Below are 24,973 nucleotides of genomic sequence, written 5' to 3' on the forward strand. Positions count from 1 at the left end.
TTCGATTACTTTAACACATATGGCCGTTTTCGCCTATTTGTCGTTGCTTGCTTTTTACCATAATATTCTATGCGTATTTTATTCAACTGTTACATTATCAAATAAAATGAAATATAATATTGATCATGCAAACTGACGTTTGTAAGGGCCATAGCGCCATTCATTCAAAAAAAGGATAAAAAATTGGAATCTGCATCACATCAACAATGCAGTGTGATATATACATCCTGTAGTGTTCACAATATGATAGAGCACAATGTAAATGTAGCAATTAAACACACCAATATGGGAGTTTTAAAACTACACTACTCTTCTTCTTGTGAATATTTATCATCTTTCTGTGTGGACCTGTGAAAGTAAGACTGCATGTGCATTATTTCACTGCATTGCATATGCACTATATTTTAAGATGGTGTTTGTTCAAATATTTTACTTTGCAGAGGTGTATGTCTACATTAATTGATGACAATTGAATTTGAATCCCCAGATTGACATCCACTCTTATTTTATGTATTTTTAAAGGTTTTGTCAACTCTTTTTTTTGTAACAAACAATTTTTAGTGTGAAATTTTTCATTTTATTTATATTGTTTTGTGTTTAATGTTAACAGCTTGATATATATGTGTGCTGTGCTTGGTGTACTTTGTGCATTTTTAAGTGGCTTTTAAGTTTTTAAGGAACCTGTAAATAGGAGTTGCTCCCCTTCCTAATCCTGGAAATAAAATAAAATAATATATTATTAGAAGTAGGTGAAAACTACTAGCGCTCCTATTTTAACCAATTTATTACGAGTGAAATTCCCCGTATCAGTCTCTATCACTTTTGTACCACTGCCCTCGGGACTGCCCCTACCCACTATCATGTGTATTCCCCACTATGTATGTATGTATGTATGTATGTATGTATGTATGTATGTATGTATGTATGTATGTATGTATGTATGTATGTATGTATGTATGTATGTATGTATGTATGTATGTATGTATGTATGTATGTATGTATGTATGTATGTATGTATGTATGTATGTATGTATGCATGCATGTGTGTATGTGTGTATGTGTGTATGTATGTGTGTGTATGTGTGTGTGTGTGTGTGTGTGTGTGTGTGTGTGTGTGTGTGTCGCCTATGTGTACGTTTTTTTTCGACCACTCGCAAAGAAGTTATGCAAACAATCCAACAAGACAGCATGATATATAGATCTAGAGTGAGAGATTCTTTTAAAGGCTTAATTTGTGTTTACATGTAATTAATTTCAGGGCCACCAACATACATTTATCGAACTATAACCGATTGATGTACATTTGTAGAGATAATAGATTTCTATTTTCATATTTTCATAATCGATCGACTGGTGTAATCTACACACGTGACAACCACTTTATCGTCATGGAAACAAAGTGTTTTAAGACTTCAACCGTATATATTCACTTGGATAACATTGAGGCAAGAATTTTCAAGTAGTGATGTAGTATTCTGTACGCCAGGTTCGCCAACGGCAGTTGTGTGTTTGACACCAGAACGAAGATCTAAAATACAACTGTTATTTTAGGATTACCCCCAGTACCGTGTAACTACATATTTCAGACTGTACTAGATGAGGATGTAATTGGCTTGAATTGTCAAACGACACGACTTCTGAACAGTTACCATAACTACGACACGTCTCAAAGTAAATGAAACCTTCACTACCTCGCTAATTCGGCCAATCATCGCCTGAGATATACAACAATTTTGCCGATAATCGGGATGAAAATTCCTCATGATCATAAGATAGACAAGACAACAGCTGTGGTGCAGACTATGTACACCTCAACAGACCAAACCATGTCGCCAAAGCTATAAAGAATCCTAACTTTTCAACTGTGTTATCCAGTTGACGTTACCAATGGATACGACAAGGAATGTCTCTGACAATATTGGAAATGTATCTGCGATTAACATTACATCAAGGGATGTTACAGACAGCACAATTTTACATCTATTTTTCTTAGTTCTGTTCAGTCTTGCTGGTGTTTTTGGCAACATTCTTGTTATAACAGCAGTTGTCACTACTCCCAAACTTCATATCATCGCCAACTTATTCGTGGTCAACTTAAGCGTCACTGATTTGTGTGTTTGTGGCATATTTGAACCTTTCTATGTATTCACGTTATACCATGGTACGTGGCCGTATAATCCCATTGGTTGCCAAATCATTGGCTTCTTCACCATAGCAACATTTGGAGTGTCAATAACAACATTAGGCACCATCGCCATCAATAGGTTTATTCTCATAACCAGACCGACTGGCACATACCGGAGGATATTCAGTCGAAAGAAGAACTACATTTGGGTAGGATGGACATGGATTTTTAGTATTACATGGACTTTGCTGCCAGTGATTGGTTTTGGTAGTCTTGGTTACAACACAGCTATTGGCTATTGTGCCTATGTCTATGGTGATAGTCTAACATGGTGGTTCCTGTTTAGTGTTTTGACATTTGCCGTCTTACCGTGTATCATCATGATGTTCATTGGTTATTTCCTTACCTTCAGAGCTATACGTGCATCTCGACTGCGGGTACAATCCACGGCCAAAACCCAAAACCAGGGAGCACAGGAGCGAAGTAACAACGAAGCTGTTGCCAAGGCAACCAAAGGTAACGCAAAAAACGAGGGTCAATGGAGCAAAACAGAAGTTAAAGTCACTCAACAACTGTTCTTGATATTCTCAATATTCTGCATATGCTGGCTACCCTATTGTGTTGCTAATTTATCCGATAGATATTTTATTGTGCCCAGAGAAGTGCATCAAGTTGTTGCATCATTGGCATGGTTCAACTCGTCTTTGAATCCCTACCTGTATGCCTGGATGAACAGAAATTTTAGGAACGCCTATAAAAGACTTCTTTGTTGCATGGATAAGCGAACAGCCAACAATACGACAGATGGAAGAAGCATGATGGTCTCGACCGTCTCTGGGTAACAAATTTAACTTTATACGGTGATAAGAAACAATCGCAGAAACAATAACATTTGAAAATTTTAAGAACAGAGTGGTCTATCTACACATCAGGCACAGGGCTACTATTACCATGGTTACAATTGATATGCGATGATATTTAGTGTCGGACCTCAGAATACTGTAGTGGTGAGAGGTGTGACGTGACGTGACGTGAAGTGTACGTGCCATGCAATGTTTTGTATGAAAAACAGTAACGGTGAAGCTAACGTGGTAGACAGCAAACAATGTTTTGGATCTATAGTGAACACCATACCTAAACTTGTACTGTTGAGATTTTATTCCATAGAGTTTCCACGACGCAACCTTGCCTTGTATCAATCGGTTTCAGGACTCGTTCACTATACATGTACAGAGCTAATTCGAAACCACCTTGGTTTTCATCACCAGAACATTTTTCCCAAGTGTACAGTGTGTGTGATTTCAATCAATAATTAAATTCTTCCAATAAAGATGTTAATATGGCTATATATCAATTTGCTTTGCTTTATGTGTCGTTATTTCCCTCGACCTATAGTCTTAGGAAAGTAGTGGGTATTTTTGTTTCTCCTAAATGCTGTACTAAATGAAGACGTCTGGAACATCGTTTTAAATGTTTTATTTGGGCTGACAAAGTAAGTATTATAAGGATTGATTTTCTTTTTGTTTCTTTCGGGATTCTATTTATAAAATATATCTCTATATAGTCAATCAGAAAACCGTGGCAATTGAACCTATAAACAGAACTACACCCAGGAAGAAATCATTGAACAAAACAATGCGTAATACATCATGCAATCCTTGGCATCAGATAAGTAAATTACCTTTCTAGAATGTAGTAGTTCTGCAGACAGATTCTGACATGTATGCTATTTAGTCACTAACTTTATAATGTTGATATCAAAATATCAAATACAAGTGCATACCACAGATATTCCAATAAAACTTTAAATGTGTATAGTTTAAAGCTCACAGTGCAATTGTATCCTTCTTACTGCTTATATCTGTCATAAGATTTTACAAGTAGATATACTTCGTGAAGAGAGAGAACTTACCCTTTTTTTCATTTTATATTTTTTTAAGAAATGTAATTTTGATCATCTTTGATTCCCATTTACCTTTCCTTTTTGTCATGCTTGTATATTGTCTGAGTAAAGTTGGTTTAACTTAAAGATTTTTTAAATAAAAAAAATCTATAATGTATATCTCAAGATTTTTTGACGCTGTGATCATGTTACTGTCCAGTCGTAAGATCCGGTAAGTATTCCGCCACCAAGCGGTCAGATGAAGGAGTGAGTTGGTACATTTGTTTGCTACTAGAAAATTCTATATAGTGACCACAAGCGGGTGCTATTATAAACTCAAATAGTGTCATGCTAAACGTTATGATACAATACTGTATGAATATAGTACGGCAGGCCAGTGGTTTCCAGTGTTTTCTACACACTACTAAGCAGTGCAAGAAACAATGAAGACCTGAAAATGGTGTTTATTATGTCGATAGGAAAGCTTGGATTTCAAATAGTTTATGAATAACATACAGCCCGCTTTAGAAAATCTCCATTTATTAAACAAAGATCTAGGAACGATGCTGTCGATATTGCATTGTATTAAGTGTCATATCATTTATATTCAAGGTTTATTGGCCAGGTTTAAGAGTTGGAAAACTGAGTATTAAACGAACTATACTGTGGATAATGCATCGGGTATCATATACGTATAACGTTTCTAATACAGGCCAGGTTAAAGGTTTGCAAACTAAAACAAGTTGTAAAAACGGCTCTCATAATATACATTATTGATCCGTTGTATTAACGTTATTTTCACTTTTGGACCCTCTCAGTTCGTCAAACATGTAAACGGTGGGAGTCGAAAACGACAACAGAAATAACAGACAAGCACACACTTCCTGCATTTGTACTTATATAGATTGCGATACAAAATCCTGAGGGAATTTGTAGACTATTGCAATGACATCGAAACTTTGTGAAAAAAGGCGACAAGAACAACAAAACTTTCATAATTTATATGAGACATTTCCTGGATTAAGTCATGGACAATATTAAAGGTACAAGTGACGACTAAGTTTACACAGAAAGGTCTTCTAAAAGTAATAACATAGTGTACAAACTACATGAAATTGCAATGACTTTGTTGGACAACATTAATACACCTTCACACAAACAATTACTATTACGGTTATCGATAGACTAGACAGGGAATTATACAGCAGTTTGCTGTAATTAAGACCATGGAACGGATCCTGGTATGGACTACGTCAGCGGAAGTGAAAACACGAAAGGACAGTCTTAATAGAGTTCTTTCAATTCCTAGACCAAATTCACCAAGATATGACATATACCTTGATACTGGTCTCGGTTGTTATACTCTGTTGTGTTGTTTATGCGTGTTGAACTTTGAAGTGGTGAAGAGTGAAATTCTATTTTTCTAACCATTCATTAAAAAAAATTATGAAACATCAAATAAAATTTGGCCCATGGATTTGGTCCTGTTCAAACTCTTTACATGTAACCTGTGGTACATGTCTGTGTCAGAAAAAAGGAAGATGATTTTTAGCTATAATATTTAGACAGTTGAAAGTGACCACCCCAGTGGTGGGGGTATGTACACGTGTACTACGTGATCACGTACACAATCAGCGATGTCATACAGGTCGACAGTGTGAACTGGTGTTACCTGTTAATAAATATGTTTATAGGTAATTGTTATCAATAACACACTACACAGTACACAGTATACTGTACACTTCTATTTTTGTACAAATAATCGGGTCATTATTTGTCGTAGACCCGTGTTCTTATCTACGTGTTGTAAATGGTACTCGGTATATCACTTGTAATTGTCAACGATACGATGGTATATTTTGGACTCATAATTCTGGAATTTCGCAAATATCACATCAGGAGAAGTGAAGAGTGTTGTTAAAAGATTGTGTTGCAGGTATAATCAATTATCTCATGTTATACAACCTTTACATAAACCACACCTAAATATATAAACAAAGAGCTCTCATAACGTACAATACTTATACGCCCAACATGTAGTCTATTTGTCAGTCATAAGACATCGACTCTATATTGGTAAAACCCGTCAATATTGGTAAAACTTCAAACGATGGTGGACGTATGTGGAATAACCTGCACCTAAGATGCACAACCAATAATTTGTTATTTGTACATAACATGTTACAGAAAAACGCCCAAGTGCCGCTGTTACACTTAATTGAATGTCAACTTTGAAAAGTAAAAGTGAAGTGTGGCATAGAGGCATAAGTTTAGTTCGTTTTTAAAGTAGGGTAACCGTGGTAACCTATGATTTCAAAACTAATGATAAAAAACTATTTAAACTATTAAATTTGGTAAACTTTTGGTATGTGATAAGAAGATGTTACAGTTACAGTTTGTTGATATTTTTTTCTGTGATTTACCACACCATGACTCTAACGATTGCAATTCAAGGTTACATATATACAGTGCGTGTGTTAAACAGTCAATGCTGACAAATGTGTTATGTCTAAGCTTGGATAGTCGACCTACCAACTTTAAACAAATCCATGGAATATTTGTGTTAATGAAATCCAAAGACCGGAAATGTTTTCCGTGGAAAATTTGATACTAAGCTAAGTTGCCATGGTGACAGACAAGGTGATAACTTAATTTTGTAGATGACAGATGGCTATGTGTATGGGATGCTAAAAACCCGCCAAGTTAAACAACGGCTTGACATACACATAGCCATCACACTATGGGGTATCCCGTTATGTCAGTCACCAAAATTCCACTACCCCACCCCGTCATAATTCATTGCAAATAATTCCTTTTTCTGTGTACACGTATTATGTCTTGGCAAAACCCCAAGATTTTCATGTCAACTTTGGCATAATGTATTATGGAGTTCAGCAAGGATTTGCCTACCCAATTATCTAATTACCAACCTACCAACCAACCAACCAAGTACCTATCTACCGTCCTACCTACCAACCAAACAACATGGTACCTACCTACCTACCAACCGACCAAGTACCTAACTACCTACCTACCTACCTACCTACCCATCTACCTACCTACCTATCTACCGTCCTACAAACCAAACAACCAACCAACAAACATAATCCATTTCATGTAAATCATTGGAATACAATACAATAAAACAAATTGAATCGATTTATTTAATTTTGTCCCAAATTTTGTCAAATTTCGATAGCGATATAGTAGTAGAATAAAATTTTAATGAACAAAACCAAAAATAGATGGATAAGTGGGTGTTCTACCAACTTTCAAACAACCTTCGCACGTGTATGATCAAGTACAAGTCACTACACATTGTGTGGTAGGATAGAGTCTGGTTTGGCTAAACTGACTGCTACAAGTAAACCATTCCCTAAATTATCTTAAGGTCAAAGAGTACATTCCAAAAACCAAAGTTGACATTTCGATTGGCAGACAATGCTATTGAAATTTGTCTCTCTGTCCTAGACCACTTTTTATCTATTCTGTAACAGCCAATGCGTCTTTTCAAAATTAAGCAGAAAGGTAAATTAACGTCATGAAAAGTTTGAGTACCAAAAGAAAACAAGAGTATGAATGGATTTTTTGTCTTGTTTTCAAAACCACTAAGTAGAAATGAAGTGTCTGTATTGCTAGTTTGTGAACTGTTGTATTGGTCATTGACACTGCAAAGTTATGAATAGACAGGAAATCTATTGACTTCACTTCATGGCAGATATTTCCACAATGATATATATAAACTAATGCAGACCTAACCATCGGCTGGTCCAAGAAGATATACAACAGCTGACATCAGACCGTCGACGAACGAACAGAACCTGTTTAGTACAAACAGGGAAAGTAAACAACTGTCGAATTAATAATAACACTTGGCACAACATGTTGGAACAGCAGATTTGTATTACATTTCGCGGTTTGATAAGAATAGTTTTCCACTGCTCATAAAACGACGTTCTGATCTCATTAAATTAACAATGATAGAAGCTGTATTATCACGAACTTTATGCTTTTGAATGTTTTCATTGTGACTAACGTCATGTGCCAGCCAGTTTTATTTGTACTTAATTATTTCGGTAAATGTGTTTAATACAGTGTGAAACTGTATGTATATCTATTGTGATTCGAGCACCACTATTAATTGTCGTCTACATATTCCATGGTTCTATTGGTTTCAACACTTTTCCAGTCCGGATTCGTCCATTCTACTCGTTTTTTTTTAAAACGATAATGACACTTAATTTTTATGATTTTACTTTTGGCCATGAATGATACATTCTTCACATGTAGTTTTATTGTGACAAATCAGATAGACATGTAGTATATCACTGTACTACATTGAAATAAATCAATGCAAAAATCACCTTCATTGTTTTAAAGATTTTGTTAAAAATAAAATCACTCTACAATATTGTTAATCAAAATAACCAGTCATAATGCTAGTATACTTTGATGCCACACTTACCAAAACAATCCCAAAATCCCATAGACTGAAGAACGATGAAGTTCCTCCACTGAAAGATAACGTTTTACTAATTATTATAATAAATAATTTATACATTAATCTTTGAATGTTCTTTTGTTTGTTTCAGGAAAATTTTACAATTATGTTTTAATATTTCAAAGCAGACTTGTACATTTAGTCTCAATGTAGAAAGTCATCTCCATCCCTGGGGTGGTGGTGCATATCATATTCACTGCCATCGTCATGTGGCCAAGAAACCTGTCTTGGTCGTACTATCACAGGCATTGAGACTACCATGTTTAGCTTGTGATAGCAAGGCCAAGATAATAAAATCTGTTGGATATGAAGTCCAGACAACATATCAGACAAGGCAGAATAATACATTGTACAATGTAATACCTTGTACTGGTTGATCCATGAAAAGGGTTTGCATTTTATACAGGATTTATCTAAGTTTTTTCGTTCATAAGCCAGGATTATAGATTTCTGGCACCAGTTCTAAATTATTTGACAAAAACAAGTCACCAAATCATACAAAATACACTTCTCATGGGGTCATGTATTGTCAACACAGACAGTGGTTTCTTTCATTGGTATTTGACCTCAGAGTATGACCTTTGAACCATGACCTAGGATTATTGAGTCTGCATTAAAATGTGAAGACTAGACACTACTTATGACTTATGTCATGATCACATAAAATCGATATTTAAACTGCCTTTTAGATTGAAGACTAATTAATAGAAATTAACTATTGTTATTTAAATGAACGTACTTTGATAATTCATTGATTCAGTCATACACTGTGTGCTATAGGATTTAAGTTTTAATGAATTGATCGGAATTAGTCTCAATTTGAATACAATGGATGGTAAAAAAAATCATCCCCAAAAAACAACATAAAAAGTGAAATTGACATATTAATAAACTGGCTTAAATACTTGATCTGTGTACCCAAAACAGAAATGTACATGCCTCTGGGAATACATTTCAGAATTCATGAGTTTTACTTTTGATTCTTAATCAAAATATATAGAATTTCCAGCATTGCACCACTATAGTTGTAGTTCCCTAGAGACACTATAGGTTAATAACCTGGGTTTGAGTTGCTGCATGCAAACATATACATGTGTATTTTGACAAGTGATATGATCACTGCTGGTTTTATCAATAGCAGCAGGTCAATATAGAATAGTATTGTTTTCCTAGTCCTTCCACACAAAGACTGTACTTCCACAACAACTCAACTGTACTTTGATCTAGATATGCACTGCTTTGTGTCTAATTCTCATTGTTGTACAGTAGTTGTCTGTGCTTTCCTACTGTTATCTCTCAGAGACCACATGTAGTTTTTTGAACCACTAAATAAACAAAACAACTGTTTTAGCTGTACAGAATGTCAGTGTTCATTAGGACAGTAGTGTTCATAGTAACCAGTGTCTGTATTAGGCAATTGCAAAGGTGCATGTAGGACAGTAGTGTTCATAGTAACCAATGTGTCTGTAATTGACAATGGTGCATGTAGTGTTCATATACGACAGTAGTGTTCATAGTAACCAATGTGTCTGTATTAGACAATTGTAAGGGTCAATCTAGTGTTCATATATGACAGTAGTGTTCATAGTAACCAATGTGTCTGTATTAGACAATTGTAAGGGTCAATCTAGTGTTCATATATGACAGTAGTGTTCATAGTAACCAATGTGTCTGTATTAGACAATTGTAATGGTGCATATTGTATTTGAGAAGACATCCTGTAATATATATGTATTTCTCTACAGGTCTGTACTTTTAATAACCATGCAAGTCCACATAAACCAATGTGTTTATATAGAGAATCTATAGTGATAGTTTCAACAGTAGGATCATAACATGGTGGGCGATTTTCACCATTGGTACATGTATTTAGTAACAATACTGAGAACTAAGTCTGTCATTAATATATTATAAGAATCAAATGTGGTGAGAAAACCTTATGCATTCTCACAAATACCAAGAGCAGACTGTGTTGATGGTCATTTGTCAATGGTGTTCTGTTACTATTACATATCTTTATTTATTTATTTATTGTATTTATTTATTTAATTATTTATCTATATGCAACATCAAATTCCATAAAAACCATGGAATGTCATGTGTATATTTGCATACATAATAATACTTTTTAGTATTGCATGGCAGTGCTAATATCACTAGTAGATGTATGTATCTGATCTATAATCACCGGTACATATATATAACAACCATATCACGCTGTTGAGACTTGACATTTCATCTCAGATCCTTCTTGTATCTAGTGGGTTTCCATAACAACAAGTCATTCAATTCCAGTTTGACTTTCTTTCTGGCAGCAAGATTGTGAGTTCTTGGGGGAATTAAGTCATTTTGTGTCCAAGCTTGGATTGCCCTCAATGTTTGTATACTTATGTATTCAATATAGAAGACAGTCTGTAATTCATTATTGACAGTTAGTCAACCGTTAACTGTGTTCCATTTCACACAGCATACCTAAGTAATTGTATTGGCTATGTCATATGACTGCAGTATGTTGGCTTAACATCTAACAAGTCATGCATATCATATACAAATTGAGAACTGATGGATGACCAGTTTTCACACATCAACCAAACAAACTCACATCAATACATAGTAACGATCGTCTTCTCTATTCAAAATTCTCCCACCAAGATGAATTTAAAATATTTATTTTCTTAAAAAATTTTTGGCAAGTTTTGATTATATCCTTAACTTAAAATTATGCATAATGTGAATTGATGTTAAAATACATGTACAATGATGTCATTTTGTATTTATGGAGTCTCTCTATTTCTGTGGTGAACAGGTAGTATAAACATGCAGGTACTCATGTTATCCACGACAGACAACACCTCAAGCTTCTGCGAGTAAAACAAACTAAGATCAATAAACTGTGTGAAAGAGCACAAGTGGATACAGGCTTTTTAATAACAGAAATTGTCTTTATCAGGCTTCTAAACCAGTGCTGGCTGTCATATCTTAGACTTGGCTCTAGACTATATTGGTACCATCCAAGATAACTAAACATCCAGACACATACAGTGACACATACCTTCCCATAGCACGAGACACATCGAGTAACACAAGTACATCCCATAACAACACTAGACATACAAACACACATATAATCCATACTAAGTAAACCATAATAATGTAATGATTTACAAAGGTTATAACACACAAGCTGTTCAAAGTTTTTAGCATTGAGCTTTCGATCTGTCTTGTGGACGATCCTCTTCAGAATGACAATTCCATACTACATAGTACGATATATATTGTATTTAAGATCTTTTTAAAATGCTCCAGATTGAACTCTTAACTTTAACTTCACAGTTTTACCATAGCAACCAGAACACACGTGAACAGACTACCACTTGCAAGATATTACACGTCTTTGTTTTTTAACATTTATTTGGGTATGTAACTACATCCAAACTGATTCAACTTAACTATAGTGCTTCATTCTATTAGAGTACAGAATTTCACCTATCTTTATCAATTCCAAGTGAAACATAGTACAGTTTAAATATAGTAAAACCTGTTTATTACGCACACTACACTCTTGATTGGTGTCTGTAATACAGAGGTTTTACTGTACAGTGGTTATGGGGCAATTCAAAGAATGATAACCTGTATAAGACCAAAACCTGACTTAAGTTCACTGCTAACACTGGTTTGACATAAACATCTCACCAGAATGTGTTAGTGACTGGAAGGGTTAATGCATGTACCAACACAATGTTGACACCAGGCTAGTCTACTTTTATCATCAGGGTGACACTGGGTTAGCATTTAATCAGAAAAGCATCACTCTAACTCAGTGTTAACACCAGGCTGGCACTAACACATATTCACAAGCACATGTTAGCAACGGGTGGGGTTAATGCTTGCACCAATCCCATGTTAACACCAGGATAGTTCAGTGCTAACACTGGGCTGACACTAACACCTCACCAGCACATTTTAGCAACTGGTGGGGTTAATGCCTTCATCTGCCAGATGTTAACATCAGGATAGCTCAGTGCTAACGCTGGGCCAGAAAAAGGGAAATGATGGATTCTTGTTGTTTTAATATGCAATGTGTAGTTTAGCAAATTATCATTACAAGGGATCTAAACTATCTTTTTATCTCTTGTCTTTAGAGTATACTTTCACCAGCAATTTGAAAGTTTTGAAATTTTCAGCTTGCATTGGGAAATGAGAAATACTCATAGTATGGAATCAAAATGTTCTCAAGTTTGTCTGGCCAATGTACAGACAGTGTTATAGACACTGTAGATTATTCTATTTACAGCAGGACAATATTTTCACTTTTCAATGATATCTCCCTTACACTTTATGAAAACACAGTCAGATTAATCTGTCAACAAAACATTGTGAAAGTAACAAACGAAAAAAAAACAGATGTCGTCTGTTTTTGTGAAAATAAAATCATCCACAGAGCACCATAAATTTTGACTGTCTGCATATTGGTAAAACTACTTGAAGCATGGAAGAACCTGTGTGAAAAAGTTTACAACAGGCAAGACTTGACTGTTACATGATTTATCAAATGTATTCGGAAATAATTTCATGAAAATCCAAACTCTGGCATCTTTCCCAATGAAATGATGGTACTTATAAATATAACATATTTTAAATATAATGTCCCATCTATACATTATGTAGTCTGTTCTATTATGAATATAACTGATCTATACCGGATACACTATAAAGTGTAGTTATATACTATCAACTATCAGTGGTCTACCTGACATTATACCATGTGCTGCATAGGGGGCAGTTCTCTCCCCATCAGCTCTTGCTCAATATTTTTTTAAAAAATTCAGAATCTAAATTCCATCTTGTATGATGCTCTTGTTGGAAAAAACAACAACAATGAAAACAAATAAAATGACCTTGAAACTTTCACAATCTTTAACAGTAAATAAATGCTGAAAAAATGTAAATTTAATGAAATTCAAATTCACCAAAAACAGTGGCAAACAATGTACATACATGCATGCACACACGCACATATATTCATACATACTTACATACATTCATTATATTATGTATACATACAAAATATTGAAATTTAAGGATATAATTATAATATTAATGAGTTTGCAGATTGTAAGAATGTGAAACATTGAGGAGTATAGTTGTGAAGTACAACATTGAATAGCAACATAACATGACAGTGATAAATGGCTGACAAAGACTCCGGCCTATATCTAATATACATACTAATTGAAATACAGAGTATCACCTGACCTTCAAATGCTCACATAACCCTTGCCGGCGGCTGGCTGGCTTACTGCACCAATGCAACACTATCGTCACTCTGCAAGGTCATCAAAATTCTAGCATTTACAGCTTACAAGCGATTTAGGTCAGGGTCTCCATAAAGTGACACCAATTAAAGCATATTGTTGGTGTACTGTGTGTGTATATGTGTGCGGAGTAATTTGAACAGTAGTTGGTTATTTACAAATAGAATGCATCAATTCATTGTCCACCTAATAGACAGTTACATCCACCCATCCATTTATACATGCTGGCTTCAATAGTGATGCTTCAGTAATTATCTCTTGTGTTGTAAAAGGTTCAATCCTAAATAGTTCTATTTACAAAGTGTAGGACCTCCAACATTGGACTGCGTTGACTGTAGACTGGACTGGACTTGACGTGACGTTGTCAGTTGGAATGGTTAGATAGCAGTAATTCTCACCCAAGTGTGCTGTACAATATTTACAGTATTTCACCTTTGAACAGAGACAGAAAAAAAAGATACCGATTACAATAGAGTTTAACCAGACAGCATACTGCTAACCTGGAGGCATAGCTATAAATACAACATGCAGTGTGCCAACCAAAACACACTGATGCAATGTTATATAAGAAGTCAAAATAAAAAAAGTTACTGGATCTAACAGATCACAGCTTCTGCAATAACATTAGTTGATGTGTAAACCTGTCAAAGGCCACCTGAAATAACCGTTGGGAAATAACATACAAGTCATGTGAAACACTTGGGAAAACAACAAAGTTTTATCAGTTGAGGTGCTTTGAAAAAGCTTTTGTGATTTCCTTGGGAAAATTAGGTATGGAGAAGAATAGAACATGTAAAGTTTTAGGAGAGTTCACAACCCTAATAAATACAAATATACTCTCCATGGTAAATATGGTAATAAACAAGTCACCCCTGACTAAAATATAGTCTCCTTTCCTTCATCTGCCTAGCATTGTGTCAGTGACTTGGTACAGATTCAAATACTATAAACTGTGTATAACAGGACACAACAACAGGGAACTTGCAAACCCGCCATGTTGAATGTTGCATCATGGGAAATGTGATAATAAATACTAATCAAATAGTATTGTAAACAATAATGTTACATTGTTTGTAACCACAAATGATCAATTCATAGTCACCCTGACTATTGTGGGAGGTTTATTTTATCGGTAACTCCTGATTAGGTATTATGATAACCACAGATAATCCCATAGTCCTTTGCATCTGAGCATGCTCAGTTTGGATTGCAAGTTCCCTATTCAACATCATGGTAAAATATCTCGCAACACAATTTTGTTATTTCAGTTAAGCCTCAAAACTTGTGAGGCCTTTCGCCAAAATTTTACAATACATAGATGTTGTTCAAAAAAGTTGAGACTTTAGTATTTCTGAGGAGGATAGCTAATCTTCCACATGTGAAAGTCTATGGTAGTTTTCTTTCACACCATCATGACAAATCAACCGTCAAACTGAGGAGTCTCTTGGCAAACATGTTTATTTCATCAGGTATTATTATCATATATATATATTCAATCCAGACTGGATAGTTGGTTTATTTTAGAGATGTGCTTTTATTTATATCCTTGTTATAACTTTGAATGGTTTGTGATTGCTGACGAACAAAGAATAGAAAACCAAACAAAATACATGGGAAACATGTCACTTTTTTCATTTCAAATTATACATTACTTTTTATCCTGATACAGCAAAAACATACTTTTGACTATGAACCTTTTCTGAAGCACTTTTAATCTGCATGGAATGAGTACCAAAAATACAAATACACGCAATCTGTCTACTGGCACTGTTCTACTCTGCTGTTCTACATTGTAACTGTCTGGTGTAAAACCAGGCATCTGTATGTCTGTACATGTGGTGATAATAATTGAAACACTGCAGGGAGTTCAGATTTCATGGAGCTTCAGTTTTTTAATCACAAATTTGTGCTGTTTTGTTGAAATGAATAGAGATGAAGTCCTTCACATTATTTGCATTTCAATGTAGTTATCATATTATACAACCTTGATACATAAACTCACACATCTATTTTCATTTCTCCTGAACAGTATTTCTCCATATTGTATAACCACCAATTTTGTGTTGGCCTTGAGGAAAGGAAATCATTTAGGCCAGCCTACCCTGGGGATTTTGACTTGGACTGCTTGCATTATTTGCACTAACCCATTTATTGGCACAACACAACTCACAGCAGGATGGTGGTAATTGCAAACTAATTCTCAGGGTCAAAGGTCAATGCAAAAACAAATCTTTTGATGAACAGTTATTTTCACAGCCCATCAATCAATATACTTACACAGCTATTGTAATCATTTATATTGCCACACATTTGACAGGAAATGAGAGAGAACAGAAATTTAGTTTCCATGGAAACCATCTTTTGATAGCAGTTTTTAATGAAGTACATGTAGATTGTACATTGTTTTCTTACAACTACAAAGATTGTATTTTTTTGTATTTTTTGGATTCCATAGTCTAGTTTCTGATGACTGTTCTGACGTTATCTTCACCCAACTAATACAGTGTAAATTGGAACATGGTTGTCAGGAACTAGACTCGGATTCCAGGATTTTGCATTGACTTTTTTGTTCCTTGTCATATAGTATTTGACCAACTCTAACACTAACAACAAATCATAACCAAATGTGAATATAGGCAGACAACATCAGCCATCGAATCCATGTTTGTACTCATTTACTCTGGGTAATGAAATTTGTCAAAATTGTTATTGATGCTGTAGGCAAGACATTTCTCATCATTTTAATTCGCTTTACATAACGATGTTGAAATAGTCTGTTCATTAACGATAAAATACTTCTATCTTTGTGATTAAGATAAATCCTTTCTATTAAATTCTATTAGTTAGAACTGAAGGACAAATCTACCTAGTTTTATCTCTGTCTACAACAATTAAAATCAAGTATAGCTATTTACTACAGCGTGGCTGAATTGGTTTATGTTTTTAGAGAAATGTTATAAATGGATACATAGGTATATTGAACCAATTTTTCTTAATATCCTTTTAGCATTTTCTACAATATACTGTATAATGAACTGTTGTACAGACTATTTTGTTATTTACTTAAAAAGATTGCGTGTTTGGAAAGATTTATACCACAAATAATCCTGCATTGACAGACTGATTACTGGGATTATTATTTGAGATGTAATAATTGAATAAACAGTACAAGGAAATAAATCAACTCTCCTCTCTCATTGTTCATTTCTGACCAATGATTTATAGTTTGTTTTTCTCAAAACAGTACCAGGGGTTACATCATTTTGACATCATGTTTGATTACTAAGTCAAGAGTTCAAATCTGAACAAGTTTAGTTTCCTTAATACATAAATTTCGTACATTTAAAACAAATTATAAATGTTAGTCTTTTTGTGGTTATGAAATCATATCTTACTTTAATCTATTAATTTTAATAAATTTTAATACAACCAAAAATGTTGTTTTCATCTTTAACAGATTTTTTAATACCAAGGTTTTGGTCACCATAGATCAAATTCAAAGAAACTGATTTGGCACATTATCCATAGATTTTATACTTTAGATTATCCACAGATTCTATACTTTAGATTATCCTTAGATTCTATACTTTATCTATAACAGACATTTTGTATGTACATCATGACTTATTTCTCTTTTTAATGTTGTCCACTCACAATGGAAACAAGTTTTATGCACTTTTCTATGTTATCTTGTGTAGTTTATTTTTTTGTTAAAGTGTATGCTTTGTGCTAAATAAACAAACTCTAAAAACTATCACAATAAATCTTAGGTACTGAATTATAACATTGTGGTGTTATGACACAGGTTTCTAAGAAGACTGTAACCATGGTAACCACATCAGATATGCTTTGTACTTTATACTTTGTATAGGTGGCATAATGTCTCAATCTGTCTACAGGGTTATTGTTCCTGGTTGAAACCTTGTTTGTGGTTTTTGATTTCAGTCTTACAGTTAGCCTTATAACACACACACTGTAAAAAAAATATGTACTATTTAGCAATGATGTGTAAAGTGGTTATATCAAAGAATTGGTTGGTCTTTACCTGTTAAAGTGGTGTTTCTTTCTTGAATCCGTTTCGTCCTCCTCCTCCTTCCAAGTTGAGTTTGACAGCTTGTTTGTACTCTATTGAGGATGTGGCATCAGGATTTCCATTGATCAACGAATGTTTGTTTGTCATTGTCTCTACCTGACTGTTCACAATGGCAGTTTTTGTCATGTGAATGTTCATATTAGTGTAGTTGGGATTGGTAACAATTCCATTCCTTCGGAGTTTACTCTCTGGTGACATACTTTGTTTAGAGTTCAACAAATGCTGCATATGTGCGTCTTGGAGACTGGCAGGCAGTGACCCCTTTCTGCCAAGTGATGAGTGTTCTGGGTTAGAATGTGGCAACCCAAGCTGGATCAGATTTCTTGGTTTATGTTCAGGGGATGGTAGTTTGTGCAGTCGATGTTGTGTTGAACTTTGTTTCTGTCTCCTCGGTGATGACTGATGAGAGATTGTAGAGTTTGGAGACTTCTGGTTAGTGATAGGTTTGACACGGCTCAACGACAGTGACACATTTCCCCTTTCTGGAAGAGTTTGTGATCTCAACATCAATTTGTTTGGTGGATCTGGTCTCATGTTTTCTTGATTCATACTTTGTGCAACATGTGACATAGGTACACAATGAGCTGGAGTGTGTTGTTGTATTTGTTCTGTGAATGACAGCCCTGGTGGTGCTTCACTTGGTGGTGGTGGGAAAGTGAAGGATGACAAATTTGTTGACGTTGATGTCAAATTTGATGATGATTTGGACTGAGTTGACACCATAGATTTACGTTTATCCACAGTGGAATCTGGTGATCCAGATGACGAACATGATGATACAGTACCTCCATTGATTAGCATGTTGTTGCTTGGAAGGCTGTTAGTGGATGCTGTTGTCATGGAAGCTGAGCTGCATCTGTTGACATCACCACCACTACCACTGATGTTGACAATTTTCAGTGGATTATTCACGCCCCAAGTTTCAAGGAGTTTGATGATGCCATCATGTCCTCCTTTGATGGCAACACGGATAGCTGTGCGACCAAACTGATCAGCATGATTTGGATCAGCCCCATGTTGCAGGAGAGCATGCAAGACTTCAACATGTCCCTCCTGGGCTGCAATACACAGTGCTGTTGCACCCTGGTTACAAGTGTGGTCTACATCTGCACCTTTGTCAAGCAGTAACTTCACAATATCTGCATGACCCTGCCATGCTGCAGATTGTAGTGCGGTACGCTTGTCATTGTCAACGCTGTTGACCTTAGCATGGTATTGGATTAGTAAGTCGACCATGTCTGTGTTGCCTTGCCATGCTGCCACATGCAATGGGGTCCTCCCTTCAACATCAGTGCACTCCACATAAGCATCACATTCGAGTAGGTATTCAGCCATCTTCATTCGATTCTCTAGGGCCAGCATATATAGGGTAGTACGCCCTTCAGCATCTTTGTAATTGATGTTGGAGTTCTTGCAGATCAGGTAATGAACTACCTCTTTGTGGCCTTCCATGGCGGAAGTTCTCAGGGCATTTCTACCATCATGAGAAAGAAGGTCAATTTTCGCACCAAAGTCTGAAAGTAGCTTGACTACCCCTAGGTGTCCTTCTTGAGCAGCAAGAATCAGTGGTGTCCGGCCATCGTTGTCTGCTTCATTGACACGTGTGCCTTGCTCAAGTAGCACCTCACAGGCTTCTTTATGGCCTTCTAGTGCAGCCATATGTAGTGGAATCCATCCAGAGTTGTCCTTATGCATCTCATCCAGTCCCCTATCGAGTAACATTCGTACCACTTCGCAGTTACCTTGTGCTGCAGCTATTGACAGTACTGTTCTTCCTTCGACATCAATAGTATCAATTGCAGCTCCCCAGAAAAGCAGTGTGTTTACAACAGGTGCATGTCCCATTGAAGCAGCTGCTACAAGAGGTGTGCGATTATTGTTATCACTTGCATCGACATCTGCCTCACCTTCTAACAACAACTCCACTATCTCTTGGTGTCCTTCATATGCTGCCATCAGTATTGGTGTCATGCCATCATTATCACGGTGATCAACCTCTGCTTCTCTCTCTATCAAAATACTGACAACTTCAGTATGACCTTTACTTGCTGGGACACATAGAGATGCTACTGACAATGCTGTTCTACCATCTGCATCTTTGTGATCGATTTGAGCTCCAAAGTCAAGTAAATGCTCTACAATTCGACTGTGGCCCATATATGCTGCTGCAATGAGTGCAGTACGTCCCTCCTTGTCAGCTTTGTTCATATTAGCTTTGTGTTCCAATAGACTCAGCACAATATCGTCATGACCACCCCAGGCAGCAGCTCGTAGAGCTGTACGCTGATCTTCATCCAGGGCATCCACATCAGCACCTGCTTCAAGTAGAGCAATGACTACATCAGAATGACCAGCCCAAGCAGCTGCTCTGAGTGCTGTCCATCCATCATTATCCTTATGATCTACCTCTGCATTAAGTTCTAGTAATAAATTAATAACTTCAGTATGACCCTGACGAGAAGCCAGAATCAGGGGTGTCTGTCCTATCTTGTCAACATGTTCTATATCTGCAGCACGATTCAGTAGAAGTTGAACAACATTCACATTTCCACAGTATGCCGCATTTGACAATAACGTCCTTCCATTGTTGTCTTTACTGTTGATCATGGCCCCATTATCAAGTAATTCGCGAATAGATTCCTCCTTCTCCAGGGCCTCCTTTAACGCAATGGCATTTTCATCCAGACTGATAACCTTAGCTCCTGCTTCGATCAACAATTTCAATACTTGCTGATTCTTTGGTGAAGATGTGACTAATGCATCCTGTAATGGAGTACCCATCCAGATAAGCCACAGTGCTAAATGGTATTCTTCAAGTGGTGGGCATAATTTAGCTTGAATGAGATGTTCTGCTAAGTCCTGTACTTGTGATGGAATTAGTTCAGTTGCATTGCAGGTATATCTCATTGCTAACATAGCATGGCCATCTGCAATACTACACAGGTATTTCTGTGTACAGTGTTTCACATCCAGCAACCATTCTGCAAAGCTATGGTGAAAAATAATTCTAGAGTTGTCTTTACTTTTCACTAGTATCTTTGACATCATTTCAATTCGCTTGTCAAATTCCTCTTGGGTGAGGGTTGTGTTTCTGGTGCGTGTGGCTGCATAAAGTTCGGGGTCACCAACAGGTCGCTTAGCAGCAAGCATTACATTCAAGATGGGCTGGATTTTGGTGAACTGTTTACGTACGAACAAACGTTGACACAACCACAAATACAGCCCATTTAGTGTTCCAGGAATTTCTGAAATGTCACGAAGACTAATGAATTTCTCTGCAACACCATCCAACACTTTTTCCAGGTACATGAAACACCCATTGCTTTTGATATGCAGCTGATTCAACATTTCGGCAGTTTCCCTACTCAAATGCTGTCGTAGGGTTTCTTCTCTGTCTAGACGACTTAGAATGTATTGTTGGACGTCTCTCACGACATGTGATTTTCTCAGGTCATCCAGACTAATCTTACGAAAACCCGTGAACATTCGTGTCACATTCTTGCTTTGTCGGCGAGCTGTGCACACTAACAGGAGCCAGGGTGGGAAGAGCTCATGATTGTTTGCTAACAACTCGGCAATTGTACGGCTTCCTCCACTGCTTGATCGGTCTCCAGTTTGCTCGACATAACCTTCGTCGATTGAGTCCACCAAAATAAAACAATAACGCATGGGTGGACTCAGGGCCAATAATGGTAACAAAACGCCCTTTTTGAAGGCCTCGTCAGGATTGCGTTCACATTCCGACGGTTCTAGTACACCTTGGATACTTGGTTCTCGTATTTTGTCTTCGTAGCCGTGCAACAGTGTTGATCGAGTTAATTGGTTCACTAACCCCAAAATAAAATTAGTCACCGACAAAGTTTCACTGTCGTGGGCTTGGCAGAAATGGTAAGCCAACGCACGCCGACTGAGAGTTCGTTGTTTCCCATGGTTTGATGTTGACCATATCATTTCCGCACTCAGGGCAGTTTTTCCACTGCCTGGTCCTCCCATTACCAACGTTCCGCATGTTTTCGATGTCGGACGACTCTCCAAACAATGTAATAATTTCTGAAAGGCCCACTCACGGCAATAAAACCGTTTCCCTTGCAACATACACTGCTGAGCCATGATGACCGGGGCTTGACCCGACACCTTACGGATTACATCCAGTCAGTCTGACACGATGACTTGGCAGCGAAAGCCGCTCACCTCGCTAACTGAACCATTAAACTGCCCCTGAAATGAATAATCGAAAAAGCACTGGTTACAAATTAAGCTAAATGTACAGGTCAAAACATAAGAGCTACTGGTTAAATAAGTCTAACGAAGGGAAGGTTATTCAATCAAACTCATGAATATTCCTTAGATATCGCCAAACTTAAATGGCCTGGGAGCTAGCTGATCTACAGGACACTATTGAAAAGGCAATCCAGTCGGGCTACACAGGCACTTTACCCTGTACAAACAAAACGCTTCACGCTCTAAGAAAAGAGCCTCGGAGAAACCGTGCTACATTCCAGACCGTGATATAAGGATTCCTACACTGTCTACCCACAACAAACCGAGTTAAACAGTCTACAGCAGTGTGTCCCCAAACTGTATCGTTCAAAGTGCATATTAATACGTACGAATTCTAAAGAAACCATTGAACAATACACAACCAACGTTACTGACAATCGCTGTCTCGAAATAAAACAAAGTACAGATCGGAGACAGCTGATCCATACAGCAAAGCAAGTATTTTAACTTACGCAGTTTGTCTCATAACATCCCAAACATAGCTCGTGGTGAAAATTCCTGACAAGCCTCGCATGGTACTGATTTTTGCTCGTTATACACTGACACAGTATTGCACTTACAATCTGAACACTTCATCTGGGTTAAAAAGCTGTGGGCGGGGCAATGACGTCACATTGAACGGACTGTATACGCTAGTCAAATTTGATGGACATCTACAGCTGGTTTACATTAATCACGTGACATCGACAGCAACTCTGACATGGGGTTCCCGGAGGGCAAAAGTGACACTCCCCATGCCTATGCCTTGCATAACTATTTAAAAAGCAATCATGCGACAATGGACAGTAAATAAATACATAACAGAAATTGGGAATTCCACTCCTTACACATTTCAACAATTCTGACCGCTCTTCACAAGTAATATTTCACACTTAAAACTTCTCTCAAAGAAACATTTTATATCCTGGGTATGCTGAAGTTTCACATGCAAGTTAGATTCGAAAATAACACATCAAAATTAAACTCTGTATAGCGTTATTCTATAAGGGAGTAGTACTCAAACCACTTTATTTTTGTACCTCCCTCAATCACCTCTCAATTATTTTATATGATAGTTTCCATCAATCATCAACATCACTTTGTATAATTCATGCACATATACAGATGATGGGCCTGTTTTCGAATTTCTCATCATGAATTCGTCTATAAAAAAATAAATACAAGCCGACTAAATAAATAATTAATTAACTAACTAACTAACTAACTAACTAACTAACTAACTAACTAACTAACTAACTAACTAACTAACTAACTAACTAACTAACTAACTAACTAACTAACTAACTAACTAACTAACTAACTAACTAACTAACTAACTATATTATATATATATATATAAATATATATATATATATATATATATATATATATACATATATAGACAAATTTAAATGTATGTATGTATGTATGTATGTATGTATGTATGTATGTATGTATGTATGTATGTATGTATGTATGTATGTATGTATCATTGTATGTATGTATGTATGTATGTATGTATCATTGTATTGTAAATACGGGGGTAACCTACTCAACATAAAGTACAATGTACTATGGAGTAGGGTAGTCAGTGATGGTAGTTACATAACAACTACCTAATAGATAAAGGTACTCCTACACGAACGACAACCTGTCCAAGTAGCTTACACCCTATTGGAGTAGACACTTAACACTTTATGCGTTGTCAAGCAAAAATATAAAAAAATACACTTTCTATTGGGCACGCGGTATTTGGCTGTCGTAGGTTGTCATAGAAGAAATGTAAAAATATAACTGAATATGTACTCTTAATGCCAATACTAACCTAGCTAAACAAAAGTACAATAGCCCAGGTATTCCGACTTTAGTTCAAAATGTTACACCACACCACACCACACCACACCACACCACATTTGACTGACCACTAATAAGTTATCAACAGACACAATACAATGTAATTGTCTGATTGCAGACAGATACCTCCAATGGCTATTTAAACCAAGCAGTATTTCATCATGACAATTAAGTCTGATCACCAGCACCAGTGGATAAATAACAACATAATCTATTACTAAAACACTAACATCCAGAGTTTTAAAGTACAAAGCTAGACTTCCTAATCAAGAATTGAATGTACTAGTAGACAGTTTACCCTGTAACCCGCATAGGAAATCTCGCCTAATCAATCTCGGTATCAGTATCACGAAACCCTTGACCTTTGACCTTGTTCAATGTTCATAAAAAATACAAAATTCAACTCTTTTCAGATATAACATTATGTCGCTCTGTTTTATGTACTTACGAAGTCCATAACAAATTTCGAAAACCCTTATGACAACTTGTATATATGCAGTGATCAAATTTATATATTATATTTGAACTCAGGAATATCTTGACTCTAAACAGGGGGAGGGACAATTGTCAGAATCGAGTCCCGAATTCCTCCGTATGCAAGCAGGACTAATAATATATATGATTTTATGATATACATTGTCGATCGTAAATATATCTGAGTTCAAATATCACCTGCATACACAATTGAATACAAAGCATCACAATACAATCCGATCTATTGTAATAAACACACAATACAAATAATACTTACATACAGACTGACCGATTTATGTAGACAATGCGTGTGAGAACTATACTAGCATGTCCATGTCGTTTCTCGTATCAATTTACGGTGTTACGGTGTAATTTTGATAATGTCCCAACTCTTGTCACACATGTCTACATCCCGCATGTACCGGCGGTATAACTAAAACCACGTGAGGGAGGACCGTGGTCAAACTCA

The 24,973-nt window shown here is 36.2% G+C and overlaps 2 protein-coding genes across 6 annotated transcripts in view; one reads left to right on the forward strand and one right to left on the reverse strand.

Annotated features, from left to right (window-relative positions):
- Positions 1–1,887: 1,887 nt before the first annotated feature.
- Positions 1,888–2,967, forward strand: LOC144439405 (5-hydroxytryptamine receptor 4-like). Its single transcript, XM_078128691.1, has one exon. It carries the CDS (start codon positions 1,888–1,890, stop codon positions 2,965–2,967), a length of 1,080 nt encoding a protein of 359 aa, XP_077984817.1.
- Positions 2,968–11,298: 8,331 nt separating this feature from the next.
- Positions 11,299–24,973, reverse strand: part of LOC144438494 (uncharacterized) — a 60,250-nt gene continuing 46,575 nt past the window's right edge. For 2 of the 5 annotated variants that reach the window (XM_078127540.1, XM_078127535.1), the window contains exons 2-3: positions 17,869–22,134; positions 11,299–14,255 (exon numbers count right to left, since the gene is read on the reverse strand). In XM_078127540.1, the coding sequence (XP_077983666.1) occupies positions 17,872–22,026 (4,155 nt within the window). In that variant the 5' untranslated portion in view covers positions 22,027–22,134 and the 3' untranslated portion in view covers positions 11,299–14,255; positions 17,869–17,871. Of the gene's footprint in view, positions 14,256–17,868; positions 22,135–22,649; positions 22,733–24,781; positions 24,915–24,973 lie in introns of those variants that run through there. The other 3 variants (XM_078127538.1, XM_078127537.1, XM_078127536.1) reach the window with 3 other exon arrangements.

The sequence above is a fragment of the Glandiceps talaboti genome, chromosome 8, assembly GCF_964340395.1.
Source record: "Glandiceps talaboti chromosome 8, keGlaTala1.1, whole genome shotgun sequence".
Taxonomy (NCBI): Eukaryota; Metazoa; Hemichordata; class Enteropneusta; family Spengelidae; genus Glandiceps; species Glandiceps talaboti.

Coding starts and splice junctions, on each gene's coding strand:
- LOC144439405 (XM_078128691.1), top strand. CDS start 1,888: ATGGATACGACAAGGAATGTCTCTGACAATATTGGAAATGTATCTGCG.